General features: G+C 44.7%; 1 protein-coding gene across 1 annotated transcript in view; it reads right to left on the bottom strand.

Moving 5' to 3' along the window:
• The window catches only part of LOC140155390 (glypican-6-like), a 102937-nt gene that overhangs the window by 46887 nt on the left and 41453 nt on the right, over positions 1–14597 (bottom strand). Inside the window, 1 exon segment of the mRNA XM_072178219.1 lies at positions 6639–7030. Within this exon segment, the coding sequence (XP_072034320.1) occupies positions 6639–7030 (392 nt within the window).

Below are 14597 nucleotides of genomic sequence, written 5' to 3'. Positions count from 1 at the left end.
GTGTCTGCATCGGGACCACGCTGGACTTTTTTGAGCTGATCAAAAAATCCAGGGTCCCGCACCCTACGGACTATCAACCCCATGAGACCCGTAGTCTTCAGTGGAGTGCGTCCGTATATGAGCCAAACGTCCAGGTAGCAACTGATGTTGACACCCCTGTGCTTCAGGTGCGCTGCCACCGCTCTGACCAAGAGTGTTAAACACCCTGGGAGAGATGGACAGGCGGATGGCGGTATCAAAACTGGTAATTTTGATCCTGTACCTAGAAGCGCAGATGCCTCCGATCTTGAGAGGCGATTGGCATATGCAGATAGGCGTCCGAGAGATCTAGCGATGCTGTTCCCATGCCCCTGATGGGGCAGGCTAGCACCGCGGCGAGAGTCCCCATTCTGAACCTCTTGGGCCTGAAGAACGTGTTCAACAGCCTGCGGTTCGGATGGGACTCCGTCGCCAGTCTTCCTTGGAGCCAATGGCTCCAAGATCACCCGTAGAACGGGGGGTAGACCAGGACAATCGCCCGCTTCGTGAGAAGCTGTGTGATCCCTGTCAGTAGTGCCCGACGCTGGGGGCCGTCTGACGGCACTACTGTGGCCCTCTGAAATGTGCCGACGCATGTGGGGAGACTGGGTTGCCAGTCTGTAACCCCCCACTCACCACTGACCATACCCAGGCGCTCAAAGAGATGGTTTCCCACCTCTGGGTGAAAGCCATAAGCGGTCGTCCACTGGGAGATCCCCCTGTGGAAAAACCGCTGAGCCCCCAGGAATGCTCTGCCTAGCTTCCCTTGGAGGAGCGCTTGCTCTTCTTCGGGGCTTGCCAGCTGTTCCTGTGCTACCCTTGCGCCTCCCAGAAATGGGTGCTGCAGAGGTAGTGGGCTCGGGTACTGTTGGTGGTGCACGGCCTGCTGAAGTCGGAGCTCCTACCCATGGTAAGGGCAGTTTCCGACTTCTTCAGAGTGCTCCGTTGGTAGCTTCTTTGCACGGTCCTCCACCGTAGCGCAGAAGCATCCAAAGAGAAAAAGGACCATGCCTTTCCATCGCGTTGAGCGATTGGAATGGCAGGCCCCACCCCCGGCGCTGAGTGGACCCCCTATGGGCTAGGCCCATGGAGCTCTCGTTGAGGCTAGCTGTTAGCACCGCTAATAGGCTCACCTCGCGGAAGAGCTCAGATGTTGTCTGGCGTCGCTTGGCGACATCTGGGTCCCTCTCGGATCCCCTCAGGTAGGTCCCGTGGTCCTCCCGCGTTACATCGCAGAGGAAGCGTGCAAGCACGCGCCGTCATAGCCCTACTGCGCTCGACAGCCCTACGTTATCTACCCGTGAGGTTTGCCGGGAATGAGAGTGCAGGCGTCCCCTGTGAGGAAGCAGCAGCTGAGCATCCTACTGAAAGGATCCCTGGTCCTCCTCCATGGACTCCCCCTTAGGGGTGTCCGGAGGAAGATCAGTGCTGTTGCTCCCCTCAAGGGGGGCAGCGGGAAGGAGATTGTAGTGATGTCACTACCGGACTCAGCTTCCGACTCCTTTCCCTCGCCCACAGTATCCGTATCATGCTCCGATGATGACGGTAACTGAGGCGGGCATCTGAAAGCGGGTAAGAAGGCATAACCACTGTGTGGCTCGCCGACTACCTGCCAGCAGAAGAGGGAGTACTCCGCAAGACCCTGAGGTATCCGCCATGGCACCACTGGGTCCGCATGCTCTCGCAGCCGTCGTCCCTAAGCGCTAGCAGCACGGGCCTACCCTGATCAAGATCTGGGTTAGCCCCATGCCGGCTGGCCTGGTCAACAGCTGATGTTGGTACTGCGTGGCCAGCGCTAGGCGACAGTTGCCACGGTGCTAGGCCGTGGAAGAAACACCCTGCGGCGGGTACCACGGGGCATACCCAGCCGGCAGCTGACCCTGAAAGGATCCGCCACCAGGGTAACCCCATGGTACTGCAGTACCAGCACCGCCTCCCCCTTGTTGCCACAGAGACTGTGGCGACTAAAGCGGTGCTGCGTACCGGTGCGGTATCAGCGTGGTACCCGTGAGGGTTCCGGCTGTGTACCGCTGTATGCGTGGTTCCAGCGTAGGTGCCCGTGAGGGCTCCGGCTGTGTACCACTGTACCCATGCCTCACTGCGTTCCCCGCAAGGGAATCAAGCCGTGTGTATGGGTACCCCTTCTATACCGGCTGTCCCTTGGCTAGAGGGAGCTTGCCTAGTACCACGGGTAGCTGAGCGTGCATACCCCCGATCAATCACCTCGCCACCTGAATAGGCAGCGTCAATCAATGGAGCTATGCCCTGTTGATTTGACAGTGATCGATCAAGAGAGGGTAATTGATCCATTGACGATAATGGATCACCCACGCCCGCTGGCTCTCGAGGACATAAGTGGGTTGTTGATCAGCTAGGCTGTTCAAGCTACTTACTGTACCCTCTAGAGCTTCGCCCAAGGTCGCTGTGTGTGGCGGACCACTCACGGCAGCTATGGGCGGGTGCATAGCGGCTACCACTGAAGTCAAGCCGTAGCTTCGTCTTTGTAGCTGCCACCGAATGCACCTGGGTCGCTGTCCCGTGAGAGACTGCGAGCCCAACCCCTGAATAATCGCCAGCCAGTCCCTGTGGACAGCCAGCAGCTATTCTAGGGCCCAGGGTATCACTTTCGGCGGTCCCGCCATGGAACGCTGCCGTGTGACAACCCCAGTTGGTTCTGCTAAGACTACACCCACAGCGTTAGCATGTATCGTCTCTGCTGAACCCATGCATGCTAGGGTTCAACCCAGGCAAGCCCGGGGTACCCTTGCATGCTGCCCGTCGCTGGCTACTACCGTGGCTGTTTGAGCCCGTAGATATGCCTGCAACAGACGGGTGTCCTCCTGCTAAAAACCCGTGAGGATTTTCGCTAGAGGACTGGTATCCTCCTGCTACAAAACCCGCTAGGGTTTTCGCTGGTGGTTACCGCTCTGCTGCCTGCTACTTTGCTCCGACGTATAGTCAGTGCTTTCGCTGGCTGCTGAGCCTTTGGACGCGCTTAGCAGTCCCGAAGGAACCGCCTGCTTGTCCGGGGACCGGAGCCCCCTTAAGCAGACCTGCCATGACCCATAGCTCCACTGAGCTCGACAGCCCTACGATATCTACCCGTGAGGTTTGCCGGGCATGAGAGTGCAGGCGTCCCCTGTGAGGAAGCAGCAGCTGAGCATCCTACTGAAAGGATCCCTGGTCCTCCTCCATGGACTCCCCCTTAGGGGGGGTCCGGAGGAAGATCAGTGCTGTTGCTCCCCTCGCGGGGCAGCGGGGGAAGGAGATTGTAGTGAGGTCACTACCGGACTCAGCTTCCGACTCCTTTCCTCGCCCACAGTATCCGTATCATGCTCCGATGATGACGGTAACTGAGGACGGCATCTGAAAGCGGGTAAGAAGGCATAACCACTGTGTGGCTCGCCGACTACCTGCCAGCAGAAGAGGGAGTACTCCCGCAAGACCCTGAGGTATCCGCCATGGCACCACTGGGTCCGCATGCTCTCGCAGCCGTCGTCCTAAGCGCTTAGCAGCACGGGCCTACCCTGATCAAGATCTGGGTTAGCCCCATGCCGGCTGGCCTGGTCAACAGCTGATGTTGGTACTGCGTGGCCATCGCTGGCGACACTTGCCACGGTGCTAGGCCGTGGAAGAAACACCCTGCGGCGGGTACCACGGGCATACCCAGCCGGCAGCTGACCCTGAAAGGATCCGCCACCAGGGTAACCCCATGGTACTGCAGTACCAGCACCGCCTCCCCCTTGTTGCCACAGAGACTGTGGCGACTAAAGCGAGTGCTGCGGTACCGGTGCGGTATCAGCGTGGGTACCCGTGAGGGTTCCCAACTGTGTACCGCTGTATGCGTGGTTCCAGCGTAGGTGCCCGTGAGGGCTCCCGGCTGTGTACCACTGTACCCATGCCTCACTGCGTTCCCGCAAGGGGATCAAGCCGTGTGTATGGGTACCCCGCTATACCGGCTGTCCCTTGGCTAGAGGGAGCTTGCCTAGTACCACGGGTAGCTGAGCGTGCATACCCCCGATCAATCACCACGCCACCTGAATAGGCAGCGTCAATCAATGGAGCTATGCCCTGTTGATTTGACAGTGATCGATCAAGAGAGGGTAATTGATCCATTGACGATAATGGATCACCCACGCTCCGCTGGCTCTCGAGGACATAAGTGGGTTGTTGATCAGCTAGGCTGTTCAAGCTACTTACTGTACCCTCTAGAGCTTCGCCCAAGGTCGCTGTGTGTGGCGGACCACTCACGGCAGCTATGGGCGGGTGCATAGCGGCTACCACTGAAGTCAAGCCGTAGCTCGTCTTTGTAGCTGCCACCGAATGCACCTGGGTCGCTGTCCCGTGAGAGACTGCGAGCCCAACCCCTGAATAATCGCCAGCCAGTCCCTGTGGACAGCCAGCAGCTATTCTAGGGCCCAGGGTATCACTCGGCGGTCCCGCCATGGAACGCTGCCGTGTGACAACCCCAGTTGGTTCTGCTAAGACTACACCCACAGCGTTAGCAGCGGTATCGTCTCTGCTGAACCCATGCATGCTAGGGTTCAACCCAGGCAAGCCCGGGGTACCCTTGCATGCTGCCCGTCGCTGGCTACTACCGTGGCTGTTTGAGCCCGTAGATATGCCTGCAACAAACGGGTGTCCTCCTGCTAAAAACCCGTGAGGATTTCCGCTAGAGGACTGGTATCCTCCTGCTACAAAACCGCTAGGGTTTTCGCTGGTGGTTACCGCTCTGCTGCCTGCTACTTTGCTCCGCCGTTTAGTCAGTGCTTTCGCTGGCTGCTGAGCCTTTGGGCGCTTAGCAGTCCCGAAGGAACCGCCTGCTTGTCCGGGGACCGGAGCCCCTTAAGCAGACCTGCCATGACCCATAGGGGCTGTCACAGCAGAATCTACCGTGATCGACTGGTATCCTCCTGCTGCAAAACCCGCTAGGGTTTTAGCTGGTGGTTACCGCTCTGCTGCCTGCTACTTTGCTCCGACGTATAGTCAGTGCTTTACGCTGGCTGCTGAGCCTTTGGGCGCTTAGCAGTCCCGAAGGAACCGCCTGCTTGTCCGGGGACGGAGCCCCCTTAAGCAGACCTGCCATGACCCATAGGGGCTGTCACAGCAGAATCCACCGTGTCGACCTTACCAGTGCCCTTGGTAGATTTCTTCTTCGTCTTATGGCGATGACGGAGCCTATCCCAATCGTCAAGCTGGAACTCGGAGAGTCCTAAGCAAAAGAAAGACATCTAGAAGATCGTGAGCACTCCTGTGGGTGAAACAGAGCGGGTGTGGGTCCCGCTCCGGCACCAGGGAAGGGCAAGCCCGACAGGGCCGAGGCGAAGCGAGGAGAAAAGGGAGGGGGGCACTACCCCCAACACGCGACTCAAGCCCAGTAAGCAAACCTGAGCACGGAGGCTGGTCGCTAACGTTAGTGGTAAAGTAAGGACTGGCTAACTTTATTACTAAAATGTCAGACGGTCCCTACCAATCCCCACCGTATGAATATCTGATTAACTCGTCTTATCGGACGGTAATGAAGACATAACGATAGAGTAATCACCCTAACATAGCAACAATAACCTACCGTACATGAAATACAATGTGTATGTACAAACATCTATTGTAACTTACAGGCTGCAATGGTTGTTTTACGTGGGAAACAAAATGAATGGCGTCAACGAGCGGCCATTTTGAATTGCTCGTGTGTCCCGTGATACAAACGGAGGCACGATATGTAGCTAAGTTTTGGATCGTTTTTGTCACTTTTTCGCCAGAAAATGCCGTCAAAACTATCCTCAGCGAACAATACCGGTTTGGTTTTACCTAAGGTGTGAAACTACAACCGTATATCTCGCCTTGGTCGAGAAATTGATACACAGTGCTATGAACAATCGATAGGCACGTCTGTGTCAGTCGGAGACCAAGGAGGATAAGGGACGATCATATGGTGTGACGTCACCTTTTGGGTGAGTCCACCGGGGGATCGGGGGGTTTTTGTTATTTATTCATTTATGTGGGACAAAATGACTATTGGTTTTTCCGCATCTCGGGATCGATGCAAAAGTATCTTAATCAACATCGGAAGCGGTAAGATCGACCGTGTACTGAGTCTGGATTGTGGGATTCCAAATATCTACTGCTCAGTGCCAGAAGTGGGTAAGTGCAATAGCTGCCATGTGTATATGAGTACTACAATATACTGTGTAAATTGCCAATTGTTCACTGGACAGCTATTGCACTTACCCACTTCTGGCACTGAGCAGGCGATATCTTCTTTGTACCAGATACTTACTAATAATAGATCTATTTCAAATCAAGATATTTTAACTTCCCACAATACATTTCTTCCCTGTACTGATTTGCTTGTCACTGTTGATCTGGATAGCAATTCAGTACAGGGAAGAAATGCATTGTGGGAAGAGTAAGATATCTTCACTGACTTAACTTAGTAACTTACTGCTCATACTCACCATATTACTCAAACATGCGAGTTAAATTATATGAATGCACTTTTTACTATTAGTTATTGCTATCTCTCAATACTCACATTACTCAAATATGTGAGTAATATTACTCACAACTTACCAATTACCAAAAGTACTCAAACACATGAGTACCATATATTCAAGACTCACCTTTGACACTCTGATGACTACATCCCTGCCAATAGCTAATCCTTGTACAAAAGTCCTTGCTGCTATAAACGCCCTTTTAACTTGTGTCGTTAACTTAGCGGGCACTTAGCCAAATGGCTTCAATTAGATCCATATACTGGGTCATGCACCCCAGAATTCATCATTATAGTTGTATTGTGGATTGAGCAATTTAAACATCTTCTGCATTAAAATAACAAAGAAGTCATCCATGACTTGTACAAGATCTACGTCCACACCGTAGTAATAGCCTTTTAAGTTTTCAAACAGGTCCTCAAACACCTGTGAATGTTGGACGTATAATGGCCCATAAGTCCTTACAAATAAGTCATTAAGGTCTGTGTGCCCATTGTCCACTAAAGCTTTGAAAAATTCTGAAACGAGAAAGAAAAACAATAAAGAACATTAAGTTTTACAAAGGAATTAAAAACATCCTTAATCATCCACATCTTTTGCATTGCCCTGCCTGGCCGTTCCCTTTTAAAGGATTTTCTAAGTCATGTGTGCAAGCCTCGAAATAAGCAGGCACCCAGGAGCCATTTACCCAATGGTCATAACATTTTGGCTCCTGGTCCACACCAAAATCAAGTGAACCAGGCTCTACATTTAAACAAAAATTAGAGCCTGGTAGTTAAACCAGTTATTGTATTTAATGTGTACAATTAAAATCTAAATGACTCCTAACTCTTTAAAAATGGCTCCTGGTTTACTAGATAATCACAGGACCAGGAGCTGCTTTTTCCAAATGTGTGGCTCCTGGTCCAGATCTGCTTATTTTGAGGCTTGCATGTGTGTACATGTAGTAAATTAAAACCGATTGCAAAGATATTAAAACATCCTTAATCATGAAATTCCTTCATACTTGCATTGCCCAGCCCGTTCCCTTTTAAAGGATTTTTTTAAACCACACGTTTTTGACAGATTACTAATTACATCAATTCATAGTAATAAAGAACATTAAGTTTTACAAAGGAATCAAAAACACCCTTAAATCATAGACAATCTTTCACACTTGCATTGCCCTGGCAGTTCCTTTTAAAGGAATTTTTTAAGTCATGCGTGTACATGTAGCAATTTCTACAGATAATACTCGGAGTTGTAATGCAATTACAATTCAGTTTTCAATGCCATTTCATTATACAACTTGAGCAAATAGTCTGCTTTCTATAAAAAGACGATATTAATTGCACAACTAATGCCTGGCTTCATTAGATGATTTCAATGCCCTTTACAAGCCAGACTTAAGCAGGTGATTCACCTCTCGGCTCACCATTCTATTTATTGTTCTACCTCCCACATGCCATTCAGCATGTTCAGTTCTATTTATTGATCTTCCTCCCACACACCTGAAATATTTAGCTTTGCCAAGTAAACATTCTCCTTCATCCTCCATCTAAAGATCTATTTTCACTTCATCAAGCATTGGTTTCATTTCTTAGCCAACCCACTGTGGTCTTTATTATGTGATTACTACATAGGACCTTATTGATTGGGCTCTCCATGCAAACAAACCACAACACTTGTAGCCTAAATACAACCATTTCAAAATAGAATGTAAATTCCAAAATGTATCATCTTTTCCCCCATTATCACCATTTTCAACTATAATCGCTATTTAGTTACTTTTCTTATACATATCATTAATTATGCATGTCCAATACCCTCCTTAAAATTGTACTGAACAATGAACAGAAAAACGCCAAAAGAATCCAGATCATATTATCGGCTCAGTTCAATTGTGTTTCCGCTAAACTGCACTTAGCTGAAAAATGACCAGAGATAACCGAATTGATCCAATGCATACCAAAACTGATAGCTTATCATCATTTGTTATTGATGGGGTTTAATCCGCAATGATTCAGATTAAATTGTAAAATGATCAAAATAGAACTATTTTATTGACTGTTCGCTGCATGAAGACATCCTGCAAGTGTGGAAAGCCGGAAAGTCTGGCTAAAGGAAATCATAAATGCTGCCACCACAACAATTGAGTAGATCATTTGCAAGCATGTAAGGGATACATAACAAATAATTTATAAAGCACTCATTTAGATCAAGAAATTAATTAAAGTTATTCTTTTTATAAAATACTGCAAAGAGCAACATTTTATTCTTACATTTTTGCTTTTGGAGAAAATATAAACAAGACTGACAGATATTGATCATAACAGACTGAAAATTAACCTGTGGCAGAAGATGTTTTTGCGCTTAGATCATTGAAAGCCAGAAGAAAATTATGGATCTTTAGCCTATGAATCTATTACCACCTACTTACATATCAGGATGAAGTTAGTACATTCATTAATCAACTTTACCACCCCCAACTATGTCAATCAATAGCGCCATATGCCGATGAAAAGTCACATCAATATTTTTCAAATTGAGCCAAACTTTTTCACACCAATAAAAAATCAAAGGATGGGGTGGATATCAGTAAACACCAATCCATGCGGACATTGCAAATCAATGTATTCAACACAATTTGTGATATCAATAAAGACCCAATCCAATATCGGATAAATCAATGTATTCAACACAATTTGTTGTGTGTAATTTCTATCCTAGCTAGTCAGCGAAATAAATGTCTAATCGATAACAGTATAAATTGCTTTAAAAGTAAATGCAATTCTATTATTCCACTATTTGTGTTGGTTTATTTAGCCTTGTCTGCATGGGAATGATAGGTGTGAGTAGTGAGTCCCTTCTAGCAACAAGTACTTGTTTATTTACTGCATAAGCTGTAAGAAATGCCAATGATGTCATAAGTCCGAATAGGCTAAATGGTGCAAGTAGCAACTTGTTATGATGAATGTTCCTTACTTTGTGATTGTGCAATTCCTTTTATTCAATTTCACTTAGAAGCATTGTTGTACAGTTCTTGCACAACATTCAAGGTACATGTGATCAAATCTCATTTGCCACCTCATTAGCAAGGTCTGATGGTACAATTGCACATCGCGGTACAAAGAACTTATTTCAATAGTGATTCAAAGATACTGGAACTCCAGAAGTATTTAGCTGAAAATAGTTTGGACATCACAAGCAAAAATGTGCATCACAGTGAACCATCTAGGCCTATCAGTACATAACTGTTGGTGTACCACCACCATGGAAGGAGGCTACCACATTTTATGTTCATACCATCTCAGGCCTAAAACCTTTAGGGAGTGGGATTATTAGCAGCGTTCGAAATTTTGGTTGTCCGGTTGCCCGGGACAACTAAAAAAGTCGCCGGACAACCAAAAATACTGATTCGGTTGTCCGCCGGACAACCATAAATCAGCCAAAAGTCACATTTGTAGGCCTACGGACAACCTAAAAGTTAGACGGACAACCAGAAATTGTAATCGTTTATTTTTCCTAAATTCGAACACTGATTATTAGAAAAATGAAGCTTCAGATGCCAAAATCTCAATAGCGGGGCAATTAGGCTGTCATTCGAGTCTACCAGCTTATAATATTTTTGACAAAAAATCACTCATGCATTTAAATAAGGTCAGGTATATCAATATTAAATATCCAGGAAAATCATACATCATTTACTGCCAGATGCTGCTGCCTAACTCATTACCTGAAGTGACTCATCCCTAATTTTATTACAAATTTGTCATTACCATTTATAGTTTGCCATGGCAACCATACCTTGTTCATTGGATGAGTTGGTTATAATTCCTCATCAGCTGATTACCTTTCCTACCAGTAATTGATGTAATGAGTGTTTTAGATAAGTCAAGGTCTAAGGTAATGTACATCTACATGTGTATCACTAGGATCCACAACATGCTCATCTATCAAGGCACAGTTCTTTAACCCCAATACATTTGCACATTCATTGAATGACCTTTGACAATTTGGGTACAAAAACTCTTACTCTGAAACTAGAGGTCAAATTTTGCACTGTGATTGTTTAATTGAGGTTACTGAACTATGCCATTGGGATGAGGCCATTGTGGTCCATGGTGTATGATCTCTGAAGAGCTTGGTACAAGCTGCTTACGATTACACACCACCTAATCGCTATTACTATTATTACTGCCAGTTTTGCTTTTAAAAAGAACAGTTGAATGCCTGAATTAAGATTAAATCTTACTTTTCAATGCCAGTACATGTGATCATGCAATCTAACAAAATGAGGTACTTGTCATTCACCATGTTCACAAGAAGTGTCCATGTTGCTCAAAACAATAACATACCAAAGAAACTATTGCCTATATCTCAAAACCATGTTGGGCAACAAATATCTGATTGCTTGATTGCCTTGTGAATTTTGCCCATGTTCCCACCGTCAGAAATTGATTTTCATAATGCACATACACTAGTACTGATAAACCACACTGTCAAATACAATTGAACATTGACATATTTATTCCAGCACATAATATTTTGTACTTTTGTGCTGTGACACTTGATGATTTGTATGTCAGATTTGTCAGACTATTTACTTGTATTGCTTCATGAAATGTCATAAAATGATTCATGGTGTCATATGGATAATAAAATGCTACTGCACTTGGCCATGAATGACATACTTTGAGAAAAGTTCAATTTGTAGATTATTAAGGAACTAGGCGGTTACCCATATTTGTCGGTTCTCGGCTGGGCACGATTACCTGGCTGATGGTAACTGTACCCATCACGTTTGATGCCCATATGACAGTTTTTACTTATTTGACCTCAGACGACCCCTGGTGACCCAAAATGACCTTCCAAAAATGTGGCTTTAAATGTTGACTGTACCCACCAAGTTTCATGCCCATACAACAGTTTTTACTAATTTGGGTGCCCACAACCTTTGCTACCCAACTATGAATTAGGCCTATAACTTCACTTCTTCTTCGTTGATACGTGATGACAGACCATGTAGTCCATGTAGAGCCACGGTGAGGGTAATGTGATCATGGACTAGTTTGGGCTCTTTGCCGGATGTGATCTAGAACTTGGGTTTTAAAAGAGTTGATAGAGCTGTTGTTGATAATGTTAGGATTGTCTAATCTATGGCCTATTAAAAAGGTTGATATGTTGCTCACATAACTCAAAATGCAAGATGTTTTGTAAGACAATGGCATAGCTTTATTCTGATACCTGTATGATGGTCCAAGATATTCCAACAATCAATAGTCACTTCGCTCACTGCACGCTTTGCTCGTTATTCGCAGGGCGTCCGGGGATTGCGAACGGGGCAAGTTCTAGTACGACAAGTCACATTTCAATATGTACATAATGTAAGATTGACACACACACATTTACTGATTTTAGTGAATTGGTACAATAATTGTATAATCTGGTGAACTTTGAAACCAAATTAAAATGTTTGAATTTCACTGTCCACTGTCCCTGCCATCCACCACACAGCTGGTTTGAAGCTAGACTCTTTTGAAGACATTGTTACCTCAAATCCAAATAACATGCAATACACAGACATTCAGACATGGAGGACAAGGCTATCAGTTGACCTGAAAATAAGGTCTCAATATTTTATGTACTTTCTTATTTCCATGTCATAAATTATCAGACTTGGGCCATTTCCTCACCCCAGGATGTAAAGACTGCCTCCAGCTACTAGTAGTCCTGCACAAGGGAGCATTTTTCCTGATCTCTCTCAAAGTCTAAATATTTTGCAATTTATCACGTTTCATCAAAATAACAACATTATTATTAATATGACCCAACATACAAATTTGACAGAAGTGCAGATGGGGGGGCTTTACTTGTAATGATGCACAATACACATACAGGAGGTGTCACCATATTGATATTGATGATTCAGTAGTCTACCACATGAGACTACTACAGAGCTCAGAAGCATGACCATTGACCATATGCACTGACCAAGTTTAATCATGGTTTAATTAAAGCTTGGCTATAATAGTAATGTTATGGCTTTTTCCTTCACCTCAAACTGAGGTCAAATCACCAAAACTGGACTCCTATATAACAAAACCACTACCACTACCAATACCAGAAACATGAAAACAATACATTGCCTTATTTCATGTTATTTTGAGGTAGAAACTAGAACTGTACTGTTTAGTCATGCTAGATTCTGATGATGTATTTAAATAATTAAGTCTAGTGGGGGGGAGACTAAAAGCAGCATAAATAAACATATGAATCATTATGATAATATCATTATCATATTATTGTCTTTGGTGGCTGAAAAATTGCCTATTTCACACTAAGAAGTCAAATTTCATTATATTTTTATCAACTGCGTCTCTAAATGTATTTGCGACTTATCAAATTATTATAATCTACAATTCCTAAAAAACATTAAGTTCAATACTATTGCGTTTTACAAGTCCAATAATTTACTCACGATTTTAGACGTTTCATCTTCCAATTGGAAGACTTCATCAGTAATGCGATAAACCAGCAACACTAACTTATTCAAGGATTTAAGTTCAATAGATTGTCAAAATGATGATTCAAATGAATGAAATATAGTTAATTCATTTCTTCCTATTCTGACATACACACATTATCTTGATTTTAGCCTGTTATTTACTTAAATATTTCTCAAATTTTAAAAAAATTCAAAATTCTTGTGTGCGCCATCAATTTCAAACAAAAATGTTTATTTCTTGGTCTATATAACCAAAACAACAAATTATGCATATAAATAGAGAGTGGCATGCAACCACAATGCATCAATCAATTATGCCTGTCATATTTCTAACCCAATCCTCTGACTCATTTAAGGTATTAATTCAACATCTTCCCACCAATTAGAAATAATCCACCATATTCATAAGAGTGAGATAGTCTCGGCCTTCAGGCCTCATCTTTATTGGGATGCACTTAACGGTTCCCCGTCCTCTTTTTGCAGATTACGCACTCGGATGTGGCGTACTAGCATGGCATCGTACCCAAAGGGTGGAGGAAACACAAGAAGAATCGATAGATAGCATTTTAGAATGGTCAGGATCAGTTTTACCGGTTCAATATTCAAATGGGTGTAGAAACTGGAATAAATAAATTTGTCTGCAACTTTGCCTCAATCTGTTTTTTACAGAAATCAACCATTTTTTGATGCTGTTTGAAAATTGTAACAAACAAAACTTTGTCGGACACTTTGGAAAGCCCATCACCAAATGCATCATCACTGTCAACAATAAAACTATTTGAATGTCTTGTAAATAATTATGCTAATGCTAATGATGTTATGTCCTTCCAAAGGTGTCATAAGACGGACATTAATAACATGACCCACCATTTGTATTGCTAGTAAAAACACAGAGATTGAATTAAGGGATATTACTGAATAACAATTGTTTGCTACGCTAAGTATTACCAAGATGTATTGGTCCCAATCAGAAATGGTTGACACAATGCCATAATAACACTGGAATGTGCAGGCATTGTCATGCAGTATTTGGATGATGATTGCAATGTAACTAAACCACACAAATATCTAGAATAGAGGAAGGCCAACCAAGCACCTCTATGGCATGTATGCAGTAGTGAATAAACACAATCTCGAACAAAATGCTCCCATTAAATGTTTAACTTTCACACAAATCACATGCTATTTAGCTGCAATTTCATTAGCCCTTTCAAGTGGCTAGCTATGGGTTTGCAATGTTTGCCTTGGCTGGGTATGTCCTATGCATACTGAACAATCCCCTGCATTTCGAGATGTCTTCAAACCAACCTTTTAACTTTTTATAGTGAACCACCAGAGCACATGCAAACACAGGCCAGTATGTTTTCCCAAACTATAAAGGTTGAAAATTGGCATGGATTGTTGTGAAAACACATGAGCAAATTATGCATACATTCCTGATATCAATATAACCTTAGACTTCTAAATAGTAATATTATAAAACATGGTTCCAAATTATAATTAAAATATTATTAAAAGACTTCGGAATCCACCAGGCACATTCATTTGACAAATCAAAATTTAGTCTTGTGCATGCCCTTTCTTAAATTGTATAACTT

This window comes from Amphiura filiformis, chromosome 6 (assembly GCF_039555335.1).
Source record: "Amphiura filiformis chromosome 6, Afil_fr2py, whole genome shotgun sequence".
NCBI lineage: Eukaryota > Metazoa > Echinodermata > Ophiuroidea > Amphilepidida > Amphiuridae > Amphiura > Amphiura filiformis.
This window is presented reverse-complemented; position numbering and strand designations above follow the sequence as displayed.